The following is a 22183-nucleotide window of genomic DNA, read 5'->3' on the forward strand; positions in this document are numbered from 1 at the left end:
GCCCTCGTAAATTATCTCACAAATTTACATTGTTAAATGTTTTATGCAGAATTAAGCTCCAAAAATAAATATTAACAACTTCTTTAACAATATTAACATAAAACCAGTACCCATCAGTGCAGCCTCATCAGTGCCCATCTGTCCAGCTTATCAGTTCCACCTCATCAGTGGTCATAAGTGCAGCCTCATCAGTCATCCGTGGCCAGAAATGCACCAGTGAGGAATCAGGAGGACCGGGTGACCAAATGACAGAGTGGCGATCTCCTGCTGCGACGCGACTCGTTTATGAATAGCCGGGCGCTGTCAAACGAAGTCCCGCCTCCTGGACCGGCGAAATCTAATAGACGACACACTGGTCCTATGCCCAGGAGGCAGGACTTTGACAGCAGTGGATATTTATACACAAGCCACGTCTCAGCGGGAGAGCCCCGCTCTGCGTCATCCGGCTGCCCAATCCTTCTAACAGTTTCCTGGCTGATCGCTTCTGGCAGAGGTGGTGTGGGCTTTTTTACAGGACATCAGAGCTGCCAGGGGGCGCTCTGATAGCCGCACCACTTCTGCCATCAGCCAGAAAACTGTCAGCCTAGTCTGCCCCTGCTCCACACTCGCCCTCTACTAATTTTGAGTGCCGATAAACATGTTATACTTACCTGCCCTGTGCAGTGGGTTTGCACAGAGCAGCCCAGATCCTCCTCTTTTTGGGTCCCTCTTCCGCTCTCCTGGCCCCTTCCTCCTGACTAGCTCCCCCACAGCAAGTAGCTTGCTATGGGGGCACCCAAGCCACAGCTCCATATATCCATTCAGACACAGAGCTGTGGCCGGGCCCCGCCCCCTTTCTCTCCTCATTGGATGACTGACTTTGACAGCAGTGGGAGCCAATGGTGCCACACTGCTGTTTCTGCTATTGGCTAGGGGAGGCCCAGGCAGCTGAGACAACCCTACAACATCACTGGATAGAGATGGGGCTCAAGTAAGTATTAGGTGGGCTGAGGGGTGTGCTGCACACAGAAGGCTTTTTATATGAATGCATATGATAAAAACCTTCTGACTTTACAACCACTTTAAGTGTGTTTGCTAGGAATTTTTGGTACCAGAATGATAGAAAATGGGCCTGCTTGTGGCAACGTTGGCGATTATGAATATGCACTATTCTAAAGCACCTCCCAGTCTCCACTAGTGCACAGCCATATTATTAATATATGTGTGTGTATTGGACCATTTCAGTAGGGAATACTTGTATGCTTGTGGTCATTTGGTTAGCTGTTTGTTGCAGTGTTTGCACTGCATTATTTTTAGCCTTCCAGGGTTCTGTAGTTGTCGTTGTGCCTTATAGAGAAATACATTTGTTGCATTCACAAGCATATGGAAGTTCCTGACCTGACAGAAGTGAATAGATTTTCAATTGCACAAGCTGTTCTTTGGCAGCTGGGAAAAGTGGCTTCCCTTTGCTGTCACATTCTAGGCAGTCGGGTCTTGGGAGCTGCAAAGAGACACAGCTTTGGAGATTGCTGTGGATTGCAACAATACAAAAAAAAAAATGCTTTTGTTCAGATTTTACTCTATGGAATGTGCGAATCCTCCAACAGAACATAAAGCTGTTGAATATAAATTAATGCTGTGAAACTGCTAAGATTACTGTAGTGACAGGCTTATTTAAACTAAAGTGTATTTTTATTAGGTTTTCAAGCAAGTTTACAAATAAATATGTTTTCAAATGCTGTAAATTAAGAAAGCTTTTAGAAATAGAATTGTTAATAGTTTATTTGTATCAATTAAAATTAATAAAAAAAAAGGAACTGAACAAAAGATCTGTGGTTAGTTCTCCAAGATGTTTGGAACAACCTACCTGCCCATTTCCTTAAAAAACTGTATGTAAGTGTACCTAGAATAATTTTTTGGTCATTTGATTTGGATTTCTCGTCTGTTTTCTCACTTTCCATTTTGTAAATTAATAAAAAAATAAACAAAGTATATATATATCTTTTAAAGCATTCTTACATTTTACAGCATTTCTTCCCACCTGCCTAAAACTATAGTACTATGTGTATGTGTACTGTTTTAAGATCCATGTTTTAAACTAAGAATAGTAATCCTCTGGACATCTAGGGAAATTGGGATCTAGCAAGTGGGGGGAGAGAGAGAGAATTAAGAAGATGAAGAGCAGAAAAGGACTGATGAGGGGATGGGGGCCTCACTGCCATCTCGCGGAGACCACATAGTTCATGGAATGGTGGGCTCGCATTGTGAAATGTAAGCAACTTAATATCTATTAGTAAGTAGTCTATGTGATCCAGGATTCCCAGATTTTATCAAATTTGGGCAACTGGTCATTCAGAGTGGCAGCCGGTTTCTCAAAAGGCATGCCAAGGTTAGTGGAGATATAGGTTCCTTGAAAGGAATGGTCTGCTCTTTCCAGGATCTAGTCATTGTATGCTTCACAAGACATGGATAAGTTTGACTGAATTCTGTTTTGTTATTAGTCATGATCTTAATTTAAAGTAGTTTTAAAGGCAGACGTTTTTTTACCATAATGCATTGTATACATTAAGGTAAAAATCCCTCCCAGCCTTCCCTTATACTTACCTGAGCCCCATCTTGATCCAGTGATGTGTATGAGGGAATTGGCGCTCCTGGGTATCTCTCTCCTCATTGGCTTACTCAGCAGCCGAAGCCATCACAGCCAATGATGATAGATTGGGGGGGGGGGGGGTCAGATGGGCCAAGACTCGCTCTGTGTGTGAATGAACATTTACAGGAGAGCAGTTCTGGAGCCTTCCTGCTCGAATGCCCCCATAGCAAGAGACTTGCTATAGGCAGCACATAGCAGGGTGGAGGAACCAGGACTGCTGCTGGGGATCCAATAAGAAGAGGACCAGGGCTTCTCTGTGCAAGACTTTTTTTTTTACCTTTACAGTCACTTTAAGAGGGCCTTCAGTGATTTTCTTTTGAATAGGTCTGTTCAGTAGAACATATATTCATTTGTAATTACAGGACCAGAAACCTGCTTTTAGACTGTTGTCAATGTCGTGGTAGTTCTGTATATCACCAGTATCGCATTTTGATTTTAATTGACATTCAACATGCTTGGACAAAACACAGCCTGTGTGAGAGACTATTGCAGATCTACATTACCTTTTATATACAACCCTGACTAGTAATGCATGTGATGGTCTAAACCTTGTACATAATTAATAGGCATAGAGATGGTTTCATGCATTATTTTCATATATACCTATATTTTTTTATACAGCTTATGCAAGGTTGGTTTTGCTTATAGCATACATCAAAATGTGTTCTTTTTGTGTTTGTGTCTTTCAGCACCTAGTTGATTTAAATATCTTGACCCACTATGTGATCAAGGTGGGATAACAGGCATTTTAAACACCGAGTCCCACACTTCCCCTTCTTTTCCTTTCCTGCTCCCCCCCCCCTTTGTTCCCCTCCCCGCTTCCTAGTGGGGATCCTCTTGTGCCAACATGAAAAAAGAGTTTAACGACTCACTGGTTCAGGTGAGACTATTCTCCTGGTCTCTGTTAGGCCCCTTTCACACTGGGGCGTCTGCGGTAAAGTGCCGCTATTTTTAGTGACGCTTTACCGTTGTATTTGCGGGGGTATTTGGCCGGTAGCGGGCGCTTTTAACTAGGGGTGCAATGGATCAAAAAACTCACAGATTAGATCGATCCTCGGATCAGAGCCACGGATCGGATCATTTTTCAGATCAGCAAAAAAAATTGTAGACTCACTCTCTCAGCCCCCATTGCAGCCTCACTCTCACCTCTACCTGACGCTCCTCTCTTCTTCCACCTTCTCGCCCGATGCTCATCTCCTCCCCCGACCCTCCTTAGCCCATGGGCATGTCTCCCCCCAGGTGGTGAAGCACAGTTGGTCTATACCTCTAAATTCCCTTCATATGTCTGTCACACTCATGCAGCCAAAGACATCAGCTGCACCTCACCCCCCAGGCTGGTTTCATGTGCCCTCCGCTCCCCCTCTCCTTCCTGGTGAGGGGTAAACAATCCCCCCTGGGAGGTAAATTCTTAATTCTTCCATACCTACACCTGCCGCCCTGCACCCACCCCCCCCCCCTTCTCACAGTTTACCGCGGGACGGCCACTCACTCAGCAGTTATCTACGCTGGGGGAGTAGCCGGACACACCATAAGATGATTGGCTGCGGCGCACATTCTATGTAAACAAGCGCGGGGTAAGGAGGAGGTGGGGCTGTGCGAGCAGAGCGGAGACTATTTCAGTGTCAGCCTATACAGCGTGTTTTACCGCTCTGCTCGCCCCCTCCAACTGCGCCGCGGATCATGTGTGTGCCGATCCGTAGTCATTGATCTGTGCGGATCACGGATCAATGACAATCCATTGCACCACTACTTTTAACCCAAGCTAGCGGCCGAGAAAGAGTTCAAACCACCGCAAAACGCTGCTGCGGCAGTGCTTTGCCGGCGGTATAGCCCCAGTGCCCATTGATTTCAATACACACCGCTCCAAAGATGCTGCTAGCAGGACTATTTTTCACCTTCCTGCTAGCGAACTGCTCCAGTGTGAAAGCCCTCGGGGCTTTCACACTGGAGAGACAGCAGTGACTGTTTTCAGGTAGCTTTGCAGGCACTATTTTTAGCGTTATGAAAATCGCCCAAGTGTGAAAGGGGTCTTGGGTACTCCATTTTAGGAGTCTATCATGTTGGATATGTCTGTCTGGTATCATATATATATATATATATATATATATATATATATAACATTGCAAAATTGCGTGTGGAATAGACTCTCTCCAGAGAATGATCCTGGCCAGCTCAGTAAATTTAAAAAAGGCCTGGATTATTTCCTAAATGTACAAAATATAACTGGGTACTGACATTTATAGGTAAAGTTGATCCAGGGAAAATCTGATTGCCTCTCGGGGATCAGGAAGGAATGTTTTCCTCTGCTGTAGCAAATTGGAGCATGCTTTGCTGGGGAAACATTGTGCAGAATAGTGCAGCTGCTTTTTTCATGTTGGCACAAAAATTACTGCATGAGCCTTAAAACCCTTTTAAGATTTGGCCTCCCCTTGCCTTGCATTTTCCCTTTTTTGTATCCTTTTTTTCTCTTTCCAAATTTTAAACTTTTTAGATCTTCCTCCAGAGCTTAGATCTATCCCTTTTCAAGGTCTTTCCTGTTTTCTCTTGTTTTCCAGGTCCCGTGGTAATATAAGCCTGAAGCAATGTAACAGCAAGTTACTGCTGCTGGTTTCTTTCTTTGTACTGTTCTTGTCATTATAACTATATTGTCTATTTGAACTAGTGATCCATTCTGTAAATTGTTCCAGTTAACCTGAAATAGTCCTCCTTTAAATATGGTATACTGGAAAGGTATAGCTAAAGCTTGTTAGACTATACTTCTCCTGTGGGGTCACAGGAGTGCACTAGTTCTGCACTCCTGTGACCCATAATTAGCCAACAGCAGGGTAAAGCCTGCTAGCGGCTGATGTCAGAGCCGGACCAGCCTCTGCAGGCATCCCAACAATGTTTGAATCCACCCAGATGCCTGACCTGCAGCTGTTCCTGCCCCCTGCCCAGCCCAGTACTCCAGTGAGTGCTGGAGGGGGAGAATGGTGACTGATGAGAGTGGACCAGAGAGCTGAGCGATCAGTGGTCTTTGATTTCTCAGTTCTCGGTGTAGAGCTGGTAGGGAACAGCTGCAACATCGGATCAATGCTGCAGCCATCTAGGTGAGTATGATTGATATTTTTTCTTTGATAGATTATATATATATATATATATATATATATATATATATATATATATATATATATATATATATATATATATATATATATATATATATATATATATACACACACACACACACAAGTTGAACATTAAGTAAGCTGTGTGCCTTATTTAGTTACATTCTTTGTTTAACATTTTTTTTTTTTATATTTTTCTTCTGAAAATGCTTATTTGACAGCACTGCTTCCTGCTGCCCAGGTCCGTATGCCACACTGACCTAATTTCTCTTGGTTTAAGGTCATGGTCACTTCATGGAACAATCCTATAACTCTGGTCAGCGAATTACATTCTGCTGTTTAGAGTTATTAAGCTCAAATGTGCCCCCCCCCCCCCAGCCTCTCCACCTCCCGCTGCTCCCTTTCATCTAAAAAAAACTCTCCCACTCTCCTTTTATATTCCCTTCATGCCCCCCCCCCCTGTGCTATGATCACCCTCCCTCCCTCCAATTGGTCCCTGCATCTCTGATCCTCTGCTGCAAGGGCGGCATCCCTCCTTCTCCTCCTGCAGCTGCTGCCCAACACTCCGCTGACAGGCTGGAAAGTGGGGGGGTGTTGTGGAAATTTCTATAAATGTATGTTGTCACATGTCCCCCAGTGTCGGTTTACTGTAATGCGCTCAGGTGAGCGTATTCACACATACAGACGTTGGTGGAAGGCCATTGGCGCAAACACCTTTTCATGGACACAGCAGATTTGCGAGCTTCTTTTAAGGATGTTCATTTATGCCTCAGCAAGGGACTGGCCACTTCTTGTCGACTGCATTAAATGACTCCGAGTGGACAGATCTGCGTACATCGAAACTGTAGCATAACTATACGAAAATTATGGTTATCTGATCCATGATTTAGTATGGTTTGCAACATTGGCAGTGGTTTGGTTTGCACACGGCTTTGTGCAGTGACCATGCTGTCTGATTCCTTTGTGTCTCACAGAGCATGGTCACTGCCCCCAGCCGTTTGCACACACCACTACTAGCGTTGTTTGAATCACATGTCATTGTTTGAATCACATGAAGCCACACCTTTTGTTACTGATGTTGACCCTATAAATAAACAAACAGCAGGCTGCTCTAAGTCAGTGATGGCTGAGAGCGATGGATGAGAACAGCTGGTTTGATGGTCTCTTTGACTTGAATGTATGGTGAGTGAACTTACTTAGCTTAAAGATGGCTTATTTCATTAAGACGAAATTAGTGCGATTAGCACAAGACAAAATGGCGGTGTGCTCTGCATATAGCCAATTTTGCCATGACAGGGGGTTAAGTTGGAGCAGTGCTGGGGGGCTTGGTAAACATTTGTTTATCAGCCCCCTCCCTGTACTACAGTGGACACAGGCAACGATCACTGCAGATCACTCCTGTGTCCACTGATAACTGAGCATAGTATACCAAGTGTTACTATGTGTCAGTTTATGAATGAGTAAGGAGTGACTCTGTATTCATTCATGTAATGTGCAGCTTGGGCTGCAGAGAAAGAAACGTTCTTCAGTTCCTTTTCTCTGTCTCAAAATAAATAAATAGTGGGGTCTGTTTAGACCTCTGATATCTCACCAAAGACGCCCCCCCCCCCCCAAAAAAAACATTTCCATCAAGCAGATGTGCCTGCTCAGCTGGGGATCTCTACGCTGATCCCTGAGCAGGCAGGTGACAGGTCCGTGTAATACTTTCTGATACAGAGCGGACATGGACTCAACTCGCTGTTCGTACTTTCTGATACAGAATGGACATGGACACAGCTCGCTGTTCTCTATTGGGCAGTTGGATGGAAACAAACTACCAGTCAGTTTCCATCCTTTTTTCATCCAATCCGATCTGCTAGATGGATCGGGAAAATATCCCTATCCATCTGTTTTTGGTTGACCGAATTGGATGCAGACGGATGTAAACAGACACATGTTCATTTACATCAGCCTCTCAATAGAGAACAATGGGTGGTCTGATCAGGTCCACCTGAAAAACGTGCAGGTGGACCCGATCAGTCTGCTCGTGTGAGAGGGGCTTAAGGCCTTCTTCACACAGGGCATACACAGTGTACACCCCTGCAAGACCGTTTTTACCTGTACAGGGATTCACAGGTGTTCCATGCATTCCTGCGCTGTTGCTCCCAATTTTGACATCCATTTTGGTCTGGGTTAAGGGTGCACCGAATGAAAATCTTGGCACCGAAAATGAAGGATGCACTAGGCCGAAAACCGATACTGAAAATGGGATTTTTTTGCGCTATAAACAAAAAAGAGAAACATTTAAAAATATATATATATATATATATATATATATATATATTAATGAATATCCAAATTTTAAAAATAAAATCTTCATTCGTTTAGGCCAGGGATATGCAATTAGCGGACCTCCAGCTGTTCCAAAACTACAAGTCCCATGATGCCTCTGCCTCTGGGTGTCATGCTTGTTGCTGTCAGAGTCTTGCTATGCCTCATGGGACTTGTAGTTCTGCAACAGCTGGAGGTCCGCCAATTGCTTATCCCTGGTTTAGGCCAATGTGTATTCTTCTACGTATTTTTGGTAAAACAAAAAGGTCGCAATAGGTGTACATTGATTGGGTTGCGCAAAAAATAGGGGATAGATTTATGGCATTTACATTTTTTAACTAGTAACGACGGCGAGCTGCAATTTTTAACGGGACTGCAGCTGACAGATTATACACTTTTGACACTTTTTTGGGGAGTATTGACAATTATACAGCAATCCGTGCTATAGAAATAAACTGATTACTGTGTAAATGTCACTGGCAGGAAAGGGGTTAACACTAGGGGGCAATCAAGGGGTTAAATGTGTTCCCTGTGAGGTGTTTCTTACTGTGGAGGGATGGGACTTACTGGAGGAGGAGAGAGATCACTGTTCCTAATAACTAGGAACAGCAGATCTCTCTCTCCTCCCCTGTCGGAACCGTTTTGGCTCTCTTTCCCGTGATCGGGGGTGGCCGGCGGACATCGCGGCCGCCGGCCACATGCATTGGGTCCCCCGCCATGCAGCGGGCACGCCTGCTATGGCTCTTAAAGGAGCTGACGTACACCTATGTCGATTTGCAGGAACGTGCCGACCTGCCGCAGTATAATGCGGCGGCTGGTCGACAAGTGGTTAAACATACCCAAGCTAAAAACAAAGGTCTACTAGGTCCACTAACCTAATCAGTCTATTAGTCATCTTTTGCTTGTGTATCCTCTTTAAGTCTTTGGAGTGCAGATAAGGACAGCTGAGGAAGGAATTTAATGTAGATATCTAATTGTGGTAATTTTGTTGTGCTTGGTTCTTCAGGCCTCAGGGAAAACTAATATTATTCTGAGAGCGTTCTGCTGTACCATAATATTTTTTCTTAATGTTCCCTTTCCCAGGCCTAGCTTATTTGCTTATATTCTGCTAGGTATATTCAATATTTCAAGCCCCCTATTCCTTTGCAATCCCCACATCTCATTTAAAAAAGACATATGCAGTAACATCTTCTGCTCTGCTGTAGGAGTTCTGAAGAGGCCATAGAAGCACGGTGTGAAATAATACTTTAGGAAATCTCACTAAAGGAGACAAAAAGCTTCTCAAATGATTCACAGGGCACGATTCCAGCAGCAGAGCGCTGTGACATACAACAAAGGAAATGTGAGGTTATGGAAATGCCCAGAGCAGGATTTAGGTATACAAGTAATCCAGCTTAAAGTATTGTTCACAAAGCCTTCCATCTCCTGTAGTAAAAAAAGAAAGGAAAACGCAGCCTGGAATACAAATCCGAGTTCAGAGATCTCCATGGATAAAACATACTTGTATTTGTAACCACTGCTTAGAATCGGCAAACTGCCACTGATAAGTACATTTGATTCTAAGGTTTTGTGATGCCCTCCATATAACTGCATTTCCCCACTAAAATGATTTGCATCCTTTCTTTACAGGTTTTGTATGTCTATCACACTCTGTACTCGGCTGCACAAATATTTCTTCACTGCCATTTGTATACCTGCAAATAGATCTAATAAAACGTCTGCATACTCCTTATAAAATTGTACCCTTAACCACTTCATTACTGGGCACTTAAACCCCCTTCATGCCCAGACCAGCTTTCAGCGCTGACGCATTTTGAATGACAATTGCGCGGTCATACAACACTGTACCCAAATTATATTTTTATCATTTTTTCCCCACAAATAGAGCTTTCTTTTGGTGGTATTTGATCACCTCTGCGATTTTAATTTTCTGCGCTATAAACATTAAAAAAATGAAAATTTTTGAAAAAAAACACTATTTTTTACTTTTTGTTATAATAATATCCCAATTTTTTTTAAAAAAAAATAAAAATTTCCCTCGGTTTAGGCGATACGTATTCTTCTACATATTTTTGTTAAAAAATCGCAATAAGCGTATATTGATTGGTTTGCGCAAAAGTTATAGCGCCTACAAAATAGGGGATAGATTTATGATTTTTTTTATTTTTTTTACTAGTAATGGCGGCGATTTGCGTCCACCCGGCACTTGAGAGCAGCGCTGTGGACGTCTTTCGTCCATAGCGCGGATCCCAAGTGGTTAAATAAGCTTGCAACTTCTATAATGTTATAAAACCTAAATCTCAAACTATATCAAGTGCAGTGCTAAATTCTACTAATTCCTTTAACTGTGCAATGTAATGTGATGCAATACAAGGTGACAGAAATGTCTCTTATAACTTCAAAGAAAAATATTTTAGTGCAATATAGCACAACTCGGAAAAAGTGCAATTGTCCACTATATTCTCAAATGTAAAACAAATAGATTTTCTATGCAATCCATGGCAACATACGTTAATACAATTAAATATATATATATATATATATATATATATATATATATATATATATATATATATACAGTATAAAGTGAACAATTATCAACTATTGTCAAGTCCAAATGTACACTTCTTGTAATTTTGTGCAGATATATTATAAGTACCTAATTCCACTCCACCCTTAATAGAGAGCATTTTCTCTACCAGAGAGATTAACATACACTACAGAAGGTGCAGGTCTGCTTTAGACACAGAACAATAAGATATGTCCTAGTGCTTTCAGCTTAAAAAAATAAAATTATTACAAAAAACTGTTTTTGTTCAGTTGTGCTATGAAATCACGCTAAATACAGGTGAAATCATGCTCAGGCAGGGCTGCTGCTGATAACTCCTCCCAATGTAATTTCATCACCTTAAAGTTTTCCAGGAGTACAATTTGTTCTGCACTCTTGTGACCCGTTCTCAGCTGACAGTGGACGAAAGCTCACTGTTCGCTGATGTCACAGAGCCAGTCCAAGCTCTGAAAGGGTCCCAACCATATGGTCGGGATCCTCCCAGAAGTCTGGACCGGCATCCGGCTCAGCCTTTTAGTGAACCACTGAGAGCCTGAGCCAGCTGCTCCTGTCCCCTTCACAGCCCAGTACGCCAGTGAGCGCTGGAGGGACAGAGCAGAGAGTCGGAGATGGACAGTCACCAACTCTCTGCCGTTTGAAGACCGATAACCAAGCAATAAGTGGTGGTTTGATCGCTCGGTTCTTGCTCTTAGAGCCGGTGTTAAACAGATTCTGCTTGAGGCAAAACAAAACCCTAACTTCTCAATCGAAGTAGATTTGAGTGAACTTATTCAAAAACTGCAATAAGCAGTTAGTAAAATTTTCTCCCACAGCCCTTTTTTATATATTTTTTTTTTTTTAAAAGAAAATTGGCATACTCCTCATCCTGTATTTATACCCTTCTCAAGAGAGGTGTGTGCCGTGCCATGGTAATGTTTTTTTTTAGTGCTAAGTGAGCATCTAGTGTTCTCCATTTTTGAGGCAATTTTTTTTAGAAATATGGGGGTGATCATGGTAATGTTTATGCAGTGTACGTTCCCCAGTTATTTAGTTGCACCTTGTCTCATGGCAATTGGCAGTAATGGTCCTTATGACCCCTTATCAAATAGGTAAACTGAAAAAAAAAATTGTACTTTCCCTGCTCCTGCTGTGCATTATAGCACATTTATGGCATAAACCTGCAGGGTACATGGTTATTTTTTAACACAGTTTAATACAACATTGTATGAACAGACAGTCAGGCATTTCTGCCCTGACAGGACCGGGAGCTGTGTGTTTACACACACAGCTCCCGGTCCTCGCTCTGTAACGAGCGATCGCGGGTGCCCGGCGGTGATCGCACCCGCCGGGCACACGCGTTGGGATCAGGGACGAGCGGTGGGGCGCGCACGCTTCGCGAGGCGAAGTAGAGCTACGGGCTCTCGCGCAGGGGAGCCGACCTGCCGCCGTATAACTGTGGTGACTGGTCGGCAAGTAGTTAAGCTGACTACAATAAACTATAATATGATAGGCTACTATAGGTGCTTTGCACAGGAGAACTGCTCTTTGCTTTGCATTACTCCTCAGTAGGCTTGTTCATGTCAAGAACATTAGGAAATGGTTTGTTGACACATCAATTTGTTTTCTAATCTGTGCTAGTAAAAAATGACTATTGGAGTTCAGTTGCTACGATTACCATGCTATGATTTCATGCAGGCTTCACCTTTCAAATGTTGCCCCAATTTAATGAGGAGAAATGTGCATAGCTACCAGTCAGCTTCTACCTTTTATTTTTATATCTTAACTAAAAAAGCTGAAGGTTTAAAATACAAGTAAAATTATACAAAACCTTTATTTTTTGATGTCACATGCCTTTCTTTATAGATGCTTAAACCCAGGTTATTATGGCTGTTATTTATCCAAAACAGATGCAGAGGTTTTGTTAACTTTTGTGTAAAATAAAGACATTTATTTGGTTGATAATCAAATGTCATCCTTTCGTATCCTGTTTTTGTAGGTCACTGACACAAAACTCCATGTCAAACAAAAAGGCTTTGAAAACCTTCCATTTCCTACTTTTTTCGCTGATGGAGATGAAGAGTTGCCAGAAGACCTTTATGATGAAGACGTGTTCCAGTTCAATGAACCCTCTGTTGAATATTCTTAGCATTTCTGACATCTCCATTCCTATAGGTGTTGTCTTCAATCGCAGTGCTTACTAAATGAGGTGCCCAGGTTACAGAAGGGATTCCCTACCATTGCCACCAGTCTTATGCTGGAAGACACAAGAGCATAAACACGTTTTCATATTGAACGCAACTAAGTTGATTTCTGTACCTACAATTTGCTTTATATTGTTATGGATCTTGTGGATCCACAGGGCTTTTCTAAACTACTTGTGTCATGACTTAACATTATCAGGCATGTCATGTTTTTTTTGAAAAATAAAGACCGTTTAACCATTTTTGGGCTTTATTCATTAAATGGCTTGTTTGCTTGCCTACTCAAGAAGATATTTTTAATTATGTTTCTATTTTTATTAAGTCAGGAGATCCATGTTGTAGTTTTTAATTAGTATCTGCAGATATAATTATATTCCGTCTCAAACTAAGCTAATGGTCTGATAAAAAATAGAAGTCTGACTGAAGTATTACACGTTTTAATCAGCTTGTGGTCCTGTACTACCTTCATTTTTTAGTATCTGAAAAAATAACTCTGATCTCCGATTCTTCATAGCTTTCAATTAGGTTCATGTCTACACAGGGTAATGAGGGTGGGAGAAGGAAAAAAGGAAGCTGCTATTGTGGACAGCAGATTTCTAATTTTAATCATACGGTTCATCCTTTAGTGGAACTACAGTTTTCAAAACAAAAGCCTTTCCCGCATCCAACCACATTAAAGTGTTTGTAAACGCAGAAGGTTTTTATCTCGGTGCATTAAGATAAAAATCCTTCTGTGTGAAGCAGCCCCCCTGATACTTGTGGCTTTCTCCCCTTCTTCTCATGATGCAGTATTGAGTGCATGAACAGCCAGTCACCAGTCTTCCTCTCCTTGGAGATATTTGCGTAAAGCATGGGTTTTGTTTAAAATGCAACTTGGCATTATTCTATTCTTTTAACAATCTCTTACGTACTAGAATTTTAGAGTGAAAATCATAGATACAATGCAAGTATATCAGTCTCTATTGCATTGGTCAGGGCTTCACAACCATCATGTTTTCTGTGAGGATGTTGGCACCCCAAGGGGATGCACTTTCATGGTCTAGTGACAACCTGCAAAGTGTAATAATTGTGTCACAGTCCTGCTTGCATGGGGTGGGGTGTACCATTAAACACAGTGACTAGCAGAATTTTTTTTATATTTAAGGACATCTGTAGATTATACAATTTTCTTTCCTGCAAAATCGCTCAATTCCCCCATAATTGCATGCTGGAAATTAGCCATGCTGGTTGTACCCAAGCCCATCAATGGATCAGCTTGGGTACAGTCAGCTTGCACATAGATGTATCGAATCTCAGCCGTTCCCTGCTGAACCAGCCAAGATTCGAACCATTTATGGCTGGTTCAAGTCTTGTATATTTAGCTTAAACATAAAAATTTAATAAGAATTGAATTGGGTGTACTTCTGGAAAAATATAATTAGCACATACTGATACAAGTCACAGATCATCTTTAACTTATTTTATATTTTACTTAATTCATAGGGGAATAGTCAAGTTATAACCTCTGTTCCTATCGCAACCACCATTTAACCTACAGCGTGGCTGGCCTGTTCTGGGAGGACGTCCTAAGATGGCCTCCTGTGATCAATCCTATTAAATGATGTGGCGCTTTGCCATTTACGTCATTATTTTTATTATAGAATTCTGTGTGGTAAAAAAAATATCAAGATGAAATGTGTGTCTAAATAAAAGGAATACATTTAGTATATCTATCAACAAGTTAAATACCAATGTGTATGTTCAACTCAATATAAATCCTTATATCGTGCTTTCAATATATAAAATTCTCTTCTTGCTTAATAGTATAAACTCTCCATGCTCAATAAATTAAATTTCATGTAAGACAGGCATGTCCAAAGTCCGGCCCGGGGGCCAATTGCGGCCCCCGTTCCAGTTTAATGTGGCCCCCCTGGTAATTTGGATATATACTGTATCAGCGCTGCCTCGGAGGGGAGAGGGGGAACGAGTGCTGTCAAATTACATACAGGAGAATCTCCTGTTTACTCAGTGACATTTGTAATAGGAAGTCCCGTCTCCTGGGCTGCCATTGGACGACTCCTCTGTCTATCATAGGAGGCGGGAGAAATTGTATTAAAGAGGCTGCTGTGTAAACAGGAGATTCTCCTGTATTTAATCTGTTGGTGCTCATCCCGCCCCCCCTTCCCTCCGAGGCTGCAGATGGACATCGATCAGGCTGCATTTATGGCAATGGAGAGGCTGCATTCATGGCAATGGCGAGGCTGCAGATGGGCACTGATATATAGAAGGGAAATTGAATGTCCAACTCGTTATGTCCATTGTATAGATTACTAAATGGTCCCAGAGGTAGTCCTCAAACATGCAACAGTTTGTTCAAATGCTGATTTTCTTTTGTCCACTTAACATTAATGTGTCTCATTAAATCCAAATCTGGCAATATCCACCAAGTGTTGGACTATATTGTTAAGCAGCTCACCTCTAAGCTTGATCTATATTTTCATATAGATCAAGCATGCTTATTAGCACGTCTCTCCTCCGTGCTGATATCACTGGAGCTCTGCCTGTCTTTTCTTCAGGAACTTCTTGCCGATTACCTCCCACCTAAGGTCATATAAGGATAGAAGAGTCTCCCATAGTGTAAAACCATAATTTATTTAGTTAAAAACTGAACACTCACATTCACCAATAAGGATAATCGGCAAAGTGTGATACGATATATTCCACTGCAAGGAAAACTCCCCGTCCGGCTGTTACACGGGTTGACATCACTCGGCTCCTCCCGACGCATGCATTACAACACGCGTGACTTCATCAGGGAACAGCTGTTCACAGACCAGGGTAAAGGGCCAATCAGCAGCTTTTACAATGTAATCAGCTGTGTTTAATCACAGCTGATCATGATTTAAACACAAGACGGATATCAGCATTTATTTTCCTCACACTGTCAGCGGGAGGAGAGGAGAAGCTTCTTGTTGGGTCATTTGGACAGGGTAGATTTCCCAATCCTCATTAAATTAGTAGGTACGATGCCCGGTGGGTGTGGAGATGCGACTCTGTGTACATCTTGCAGCATACTGCAGTGTAAAATGTAAGCACATTGTTTCCCTGGAAGCCCAGGTTCTGAATTTAGGGAAGCAACTGTCAGCACTGAGAAGACCCTCCAAACTAAAGGAGACCCGGGAACGTACCCGGCAGGGGCTAGAACAAATGCGGTGGCGAAAAAGAGGTGCAGGTACTAGAAACGAGTAGATGGGTAACAGCCAGGAAGGATAGAGTGGGAAGTGCCAGGGAGGCTGATCCTGGGTTGGAGCATCCCAATAAGTATGCTCCATTAAATGACATTGGTGAAACCGGTCAGGGACCAGCACTGCTGTAGCTGAGGGAATCTCCTAGCTGGTGGACAGAGTACTGGGAGAGGCTGGAGAAGACCCGATTGTCATGTTGCAAGTTGGCACCAATGACAAAGTCAGAGGCAGATGGAGTGTCCTAAAGAACGATTTTAGGGACTTGGGAGCTAAATTGAGGAAAAGGACCTCCAAGGCAGTATTCTCAGGAATAGTACTGGTACCTCGAGCCAAACCAGTAAGGTAGAGGGAGATTAGGGAAGTAAACATGTGCCTGAGGAGCAGGTGTAGTAAGGAGGGGTTTGGGTACCTGGAAAACTGGGCCAACTTCTGAGTTGATCACCAGTTCTATAGAAGGGACGGACTGCACCTAAATAAGGAGTGTGCCGATCTGCTGAGAGTGAAGATGGCCGAAAAGTTGGAGATGATACCGCTCTAAAAACTGCTAATCCCTTGGCTTTGCTTCCGTCCCACTAAACCAAAAGGGTGCTGGCTATGCACAGGTGCATTGGATAGAAGAAGATCCTGGACTGCCACACTCCTTAAAACAATGTCTTTATTGTACAAATTGTAAAAAGGGGGAAAGGGGAAGGGAAAATTTGCGCTAGGTAAAAGAATAAGTGAAAATGAAGTGAAAAATTATTAAATATTAATGGTCCCTGAAGGCTTCCTGCAGCTAGACACTTAAACCTTGATATCAAGTTCAAAAAATCCATGTGCAAAAACAGTGTAGAACTGGAAATTAAAGCATAATAAATAGATCAATAGAACTGATTGAATAAGTGATCTATGACAATCAAACCGATTGAATTGAAACTTGTGACATTTTCAAATAGCATAAAGAGTCAATGAATATATTCAATCCAATAGATCCACAGGTGAAAATCCAAAGAAAGAATTTAAAAAGTTCAAAGAAGTTTGTGAACATCCAATGTGTGATAAATAATTCCACAACGTGAAGCAAGCCTGTCACCTGAAGGTAAATTAAAGGCTTACCAGAAAGCCAGTGACCACCCTTCTCAGGGGCGTCAAATTATGAGATGAGTGAGTCCCACGGGACAGCTGAGAGAATCCTCCGTCTTTCACGTCCTCAATGGCTCCAGACTCCAGCTCACAGGTCCTTCCAGGGGTATCACAGGTGTGTATTTTTTTATTGCATTTAAGATAATGGTGGTCTCTTCGCCGCAAGATAACCGTTATCGCCGGCGGGATAGGGCCCCCATCCCGCTCCCTCCGCCGCTTACTGGAGCCATCAGTAGCGGCGGAGGCGACCAGGACCTGTCAGTGGCTGGGTATGGATACGAGTGAGGGCAAGATGGCCCCCATCCGTCTATATACCATAGCAGGGCAGAAGCGACGCCAAAACATCACTTCCGCCCATACTTCTTAAAGAGAGATTTTTTTTGTTGTAATTTTTTCAAATGATAATTTTTTTTTTTTTTTTATTGCATTCAATTCCAAATATGAGATTTGAGGTCTTTTTGACAATATAAAAAAAAATGGGCTAACTTTACTGTTGTCCTATTTTTAATTCAAAAAAGTGTTTGTTTTTTTCCCCAAAAAAGTGTGCTTTTAAGACTGCTGCGCAAATACGGTGTGAAAAAAAGTATTGCAATGACCGCCATTTTATTCTCTAGGGTGTTAGGAAAAAAAATGCATTGATTAGTTTAAAAAAACTATGGCCCAGATTCACGTAGACTTACGATGGCGTATCAGTAGATACGCCATCGTAAGTCCGAATGAGCGCCGTCGTATATTTAAGCGTAATCTGGAAACCAGATACGCTTAAATTTGGCCAAGATACGACCGACGTAAGTCTCCTACGTCGTCGTATCTTATGTGCATATTTACGCTGGCCGCTAGGGGCGTGTACTTGGATTTACGCGTCAAATATGTAAATTAGCAAGATACGCCGATTCACGAACGTACGTACGCCCGTTGCAGTAAGATAAGATACGCTGCAGTAAGATAAGATACGCTGTTTATGTAAGACATATTCTGGCGTAAAGATAAAGCACCAAAAAGATGGCGCAGCCCATGCAAGGTATGGACGACGGAACAGCTGTCGTATTTTACGTTGTTTGCGTAAACGTACGTGAATGGGGCTGGGCGTAGGTTACGTTCACATCGAAAGCATTGAGTATTTGCGACGTAATTCTGAGCACAGCCTTCATTTACATGGGGTCATGGTTAATTTAAATGTAGCCCGCCCACTACATGCCTACTTTGAATTAGGCGGGGTTACGCCGGCCCATTTGCGCTACGCCAATGTAACTTACGGAGCAAGTGCTTCGTGAATACTGTACTTGCCTCTCTATTTTACGTTGGCGTTGTGCAAATGAGCTGCGCTACGCTGGCTTAAAGATACGCCAAACTACGTGAATCTGGCTATATAAGTGTAACGACACCCCGAGTATGAAAGGTGTTAAAGTCGTTTAGGATATTCCATTCCCGAACCCAAGGAAGCTACCAGACACTCCAATGAGCCGAACAAGAAACCCATATGAACAATTCTCCCCCAAATACGAGACAAAGCTCCGTGTTGAGGTTCAGGCAGGAATCAGAATCTTTATTGAAAGACTACAGGCTTATATACAGTAAATGAGGAGGTGCATACATATCCCGCTGATATTACTCTGAAAATATACCTATGACCAGACCTAATTAACATGAGTTAATTAACTAATCCCTTTAAGCAGCTAAGATGACTCAGAGACATGACCTTTGGGCTAGACTTGCCGTCTGGTAGCTCAGAAGACACAATCAACATTATCACAAATCAATACAGAACTCCTTCACAAAATAGCAGAGTTAATTACCACAAACAACAATGGGGATCTGTGAAAATAAAGAAAAAAACTGCGCTAAACCCACATGTTAAAATAGAAATAAAAAGCTGCCAGCACTCCAACAAAGAATCAAGAATAGGAACAAATAGTGCAGCGCTGAATGAATCAATCAAACATGATGTGACTGATAAAGTGACATAAAAGCAATATGTGCCAAGTGGAAATATCACAACTAAATACAGTGATATGGAAGTCTATATATAGTGACCACGTGACGTGGAAAAACTTCTTCCAAATAGGAACACTGGATGTTGAATGGCCGATTGCCTGAAGGAATCAAGGTTACTTCACACAAAGAGAAGATGAGGTACTCTTACCCTGTGTTGTGGACTCATCTGTTTATACAATAGTGGGTCTGATGAGCTTGTGGTCTCAGAGGACCTGAATCAGTGCGACAGGATCTCCCAGGTGAGCAATGCAGTCTCGGTAACTCCTATGGAATGGATCTCAAGGACTGAAGTGATAAACCAGTGGACCTTCTGCTCTTAGTCCAGAAAGTTGAAGCTGGTCCTGGGGGATGCCGGAACAAAGATGATGTCTTCCTTATCCTCCAAGTAAAATGCAGGGTTACTAGCCCTGTACTGTATGTGAGTGGGACAAGGGACCATCCACAGCCTTGAGCTTTGGACAGAGAAAAATAGCACTGGAGTCTGCTGAGGGAATCTAATGACTTACATTGAACTTCCTGGAATGCGCAAATAAGGAGTTATACTTCCTGGGCATAGCCCTCACAGTGAACGGGGCATAACATCTTCATATTTATTGAGAGATATTATTAATGAATATTACTGTCCCTCTTTAAGTAGTCCAAGATGCATTTTCTCAGTCACCCCATGGTCATAGGGTGATTTAGACATAAGAGGTGCATGGGGATCTGAAGCAAGGGTATTCCATGCTTTCTAAGGCACAGGTGTCAAACTCAAGGCCCACGGGCCGAATCTGGCCCTCCAGGCCATTCCATGTGGCCCTTGCACTTCTCCTGCAGCTGCAGGAGAGCTCCAGCCCTCCCCTGGTCCACCTCCAGACCCTTACTTTCTGCTTTCAGGCAATGCATCCATCTTCTTCCCAGTAGCAGCATAAGGAAAGGGGGTGCACTGTGATGTAAGGGAGAGTGGAGAACTCAACTGATGGTGGGGTGGCTCTTGACATCTAATGTAAGGGGAGGGGATGCGCTGGAAATCTAATCTTACAGATACAACCGGCCCTTTTGAGGTCAATCATATTGCTGATGCGGGCCCATGATGAAATTGAGTTTGACACCCCTGTTCTAAAGGATTCCGGGTTCCACAGGCCCTCCCGTTACAATAAGCACCTGAACGACCACAACATACAGGGATATACAATGTAATACTGACATATAATCACACACTTAGGTTGGTCTTTTTTCAACCTTGCCTACTATGTAACCGACTTGTGTAAAAGGACCATCTTCACTGAAAATTAGGGCGCTAATTATCAGTGTCCTGATTATCATTGCAGTCCCAACAGTGCCTATTAGTGCCTCCTCATCAGTGCAGCCTCATCGACGCTCACCAGTGAAGGAGAAAAATTACCTACTTGAAAAATTGTATAATACTATGAAAAACTACTAAAAACTCAAAATACCAACCAAATGGTTGTTCTTCCCAAGACCTCCTGCTCTCTAACTCACTTGTCACCTCTTCCCACTCTCGCCTTCAGGACTTTTCCCGAGTCTCTCCCATCTTATGGAACTCCCTACTTTCAGATGATCCCTGAAAACCCATCTCTTCAGAGAAGCCTATGCTGCCCCCACCTAACAACTGTACTTCACCATCACCTCCTTCCCCACAGATATTACCTTTTGTATCACTTGACCCTCCCTCCTAGATTGTAAGCTCTAACGAGCAGGGCCCTCTGATTCCTCCTGTATTGAATTGTATTGTAACTGTATTGTCTGCCCTCATGTTGTAAAGCGCTATATAAATCCTGTATAATAATAATAATAACGTTTTGTTTTGGTCATTTTTTTGTTTAGAAAAAAAAAAAAAAACCCTGTGGTGATTAACCACTTAAGACCCGGACCAAAATGCAGCTAAAGGACCAGGCCCCCTTTTGCGATTCGGCACTGTGTCGCTTTAACTGACAATTGCGCGGTCATGCAACGTGGCTCCCAAACAAAATTGGCATCCTTTTTTTCCCACAAATAGAATTTTCTTTTGGTGCTATTTGATCACCTCTGCGGTTTTTATTTTTTGCGCTATAAACAAAAATAGAGCGACAATTTTGAAAAAAATGTAATATTTTTTACTTGTTGCTATAATAAATATCCCCCAAAAATATATAAAAAATATATTTTTTTCCTCAGTTTAGGCCAATACGTATTCTTCTATCTATTTTTGGTAAAAAAATATCGCAATAAGCATTTATCGATTGGTTTGCACAAAATTTATAGCGTTTACAAAATAGGGGATAGTTTTATTGCATTTTTATAAAAAAAAATAAAAATTTTACTACTAATGGTGGCGACACTTTGGACAATTTTGACACATTTTGGGACCATTATCATTTTCACAGCAAAAAAATGCATTAAAAATGCATTGTTTACTGTGAAAATGACAATTGCAGTTTTGGAAGTTAACCACAAGGGGGCACTGAAGGGGTTATGTGTGACCTCATTTGTGTTTCTAACTGTAGGGGGTGTGGCTGTAGGTGTGACATCATTGATTGTGTTTCCCTATAAAAGGGAACACGCGATCGATGACAGCGCCACAGTGAAGAACGGGGAAGCTGTGTTTACACACAGCTCTCCCTGTTCTTCAGCTCCGGGGACCGATTGCGGGACTCCAGCGGCGATCGGGTCACGGAGCTTCGGACCAGGTCGCGGGCGCGCGCCCACGACCCATGGCTGAACATTATACAATCACGTACAGGTACCTGATTGTGCCCAGCCGTGTCATTCTGCCGACGTATATCGATGTTAGGCGGTCCTTAAGTGGTTAAATACCATCAAAAGAAAGCTCTATTTGTGTGAGATAAATGATAAAAATGTCAAATGGGTACAGTGTTGCATGACTGCGAAATTGTCATTTGAAGTGTGACAGCACTGTAAATTGGCCTTGCTGGGCTCCACCAGCAAAAGCTGAAATCTGAAGTGCCCTCACAGATTATTAGCTCAAACAAAAAGCTTCTGCAGAATGCAGAGGCAGCATCTCCAAATGTCTTTAATTTTTGCACATGTGACTTGCTGAAATACCG

At 42.5% G+C, this 22183-nt stretch overlaps 1 protein-coding gene across 1 annotated transcript in view; it reads left to right on the forward strand.

Moving 5' to 3' along the window:
- The window catches only part of MRPL3 (mitochondrial ribosomal protein L3), a 104248-nt gene extending 91211 nt beyond the window's left edge, over positions 1-13037 (forward strand). The window contains exon 10 of the mRNA XM_040353038.1: positions 12591-13037. Within this exon, the coding sequence (XP_040208972.1) occupies positions 12591-12740 (150 nt within the window). The 3' untranslated portion in view covers positions 12741-13037. The remainder of the gene's footprint in view (positions 1-12590) is intronic.
- The last annotated feature ends 9146 nt before the right edge of the window (positions 13038-22183 follow it).

Source organism: Rana temporaria, chromosome 5 (assembly GCF_905171775.1).
Source record: "Rana temporaria chromosome 5, aRanTem1.1, whole genome shotgun sequence".
In the NCBI taxonomy this organism is placed as follows: domain Eukaryota; kingdom Metazoa; phylum Chordata; class Amphibia; order Anura; family Ranidae; genus Rana; species Rana temporaria.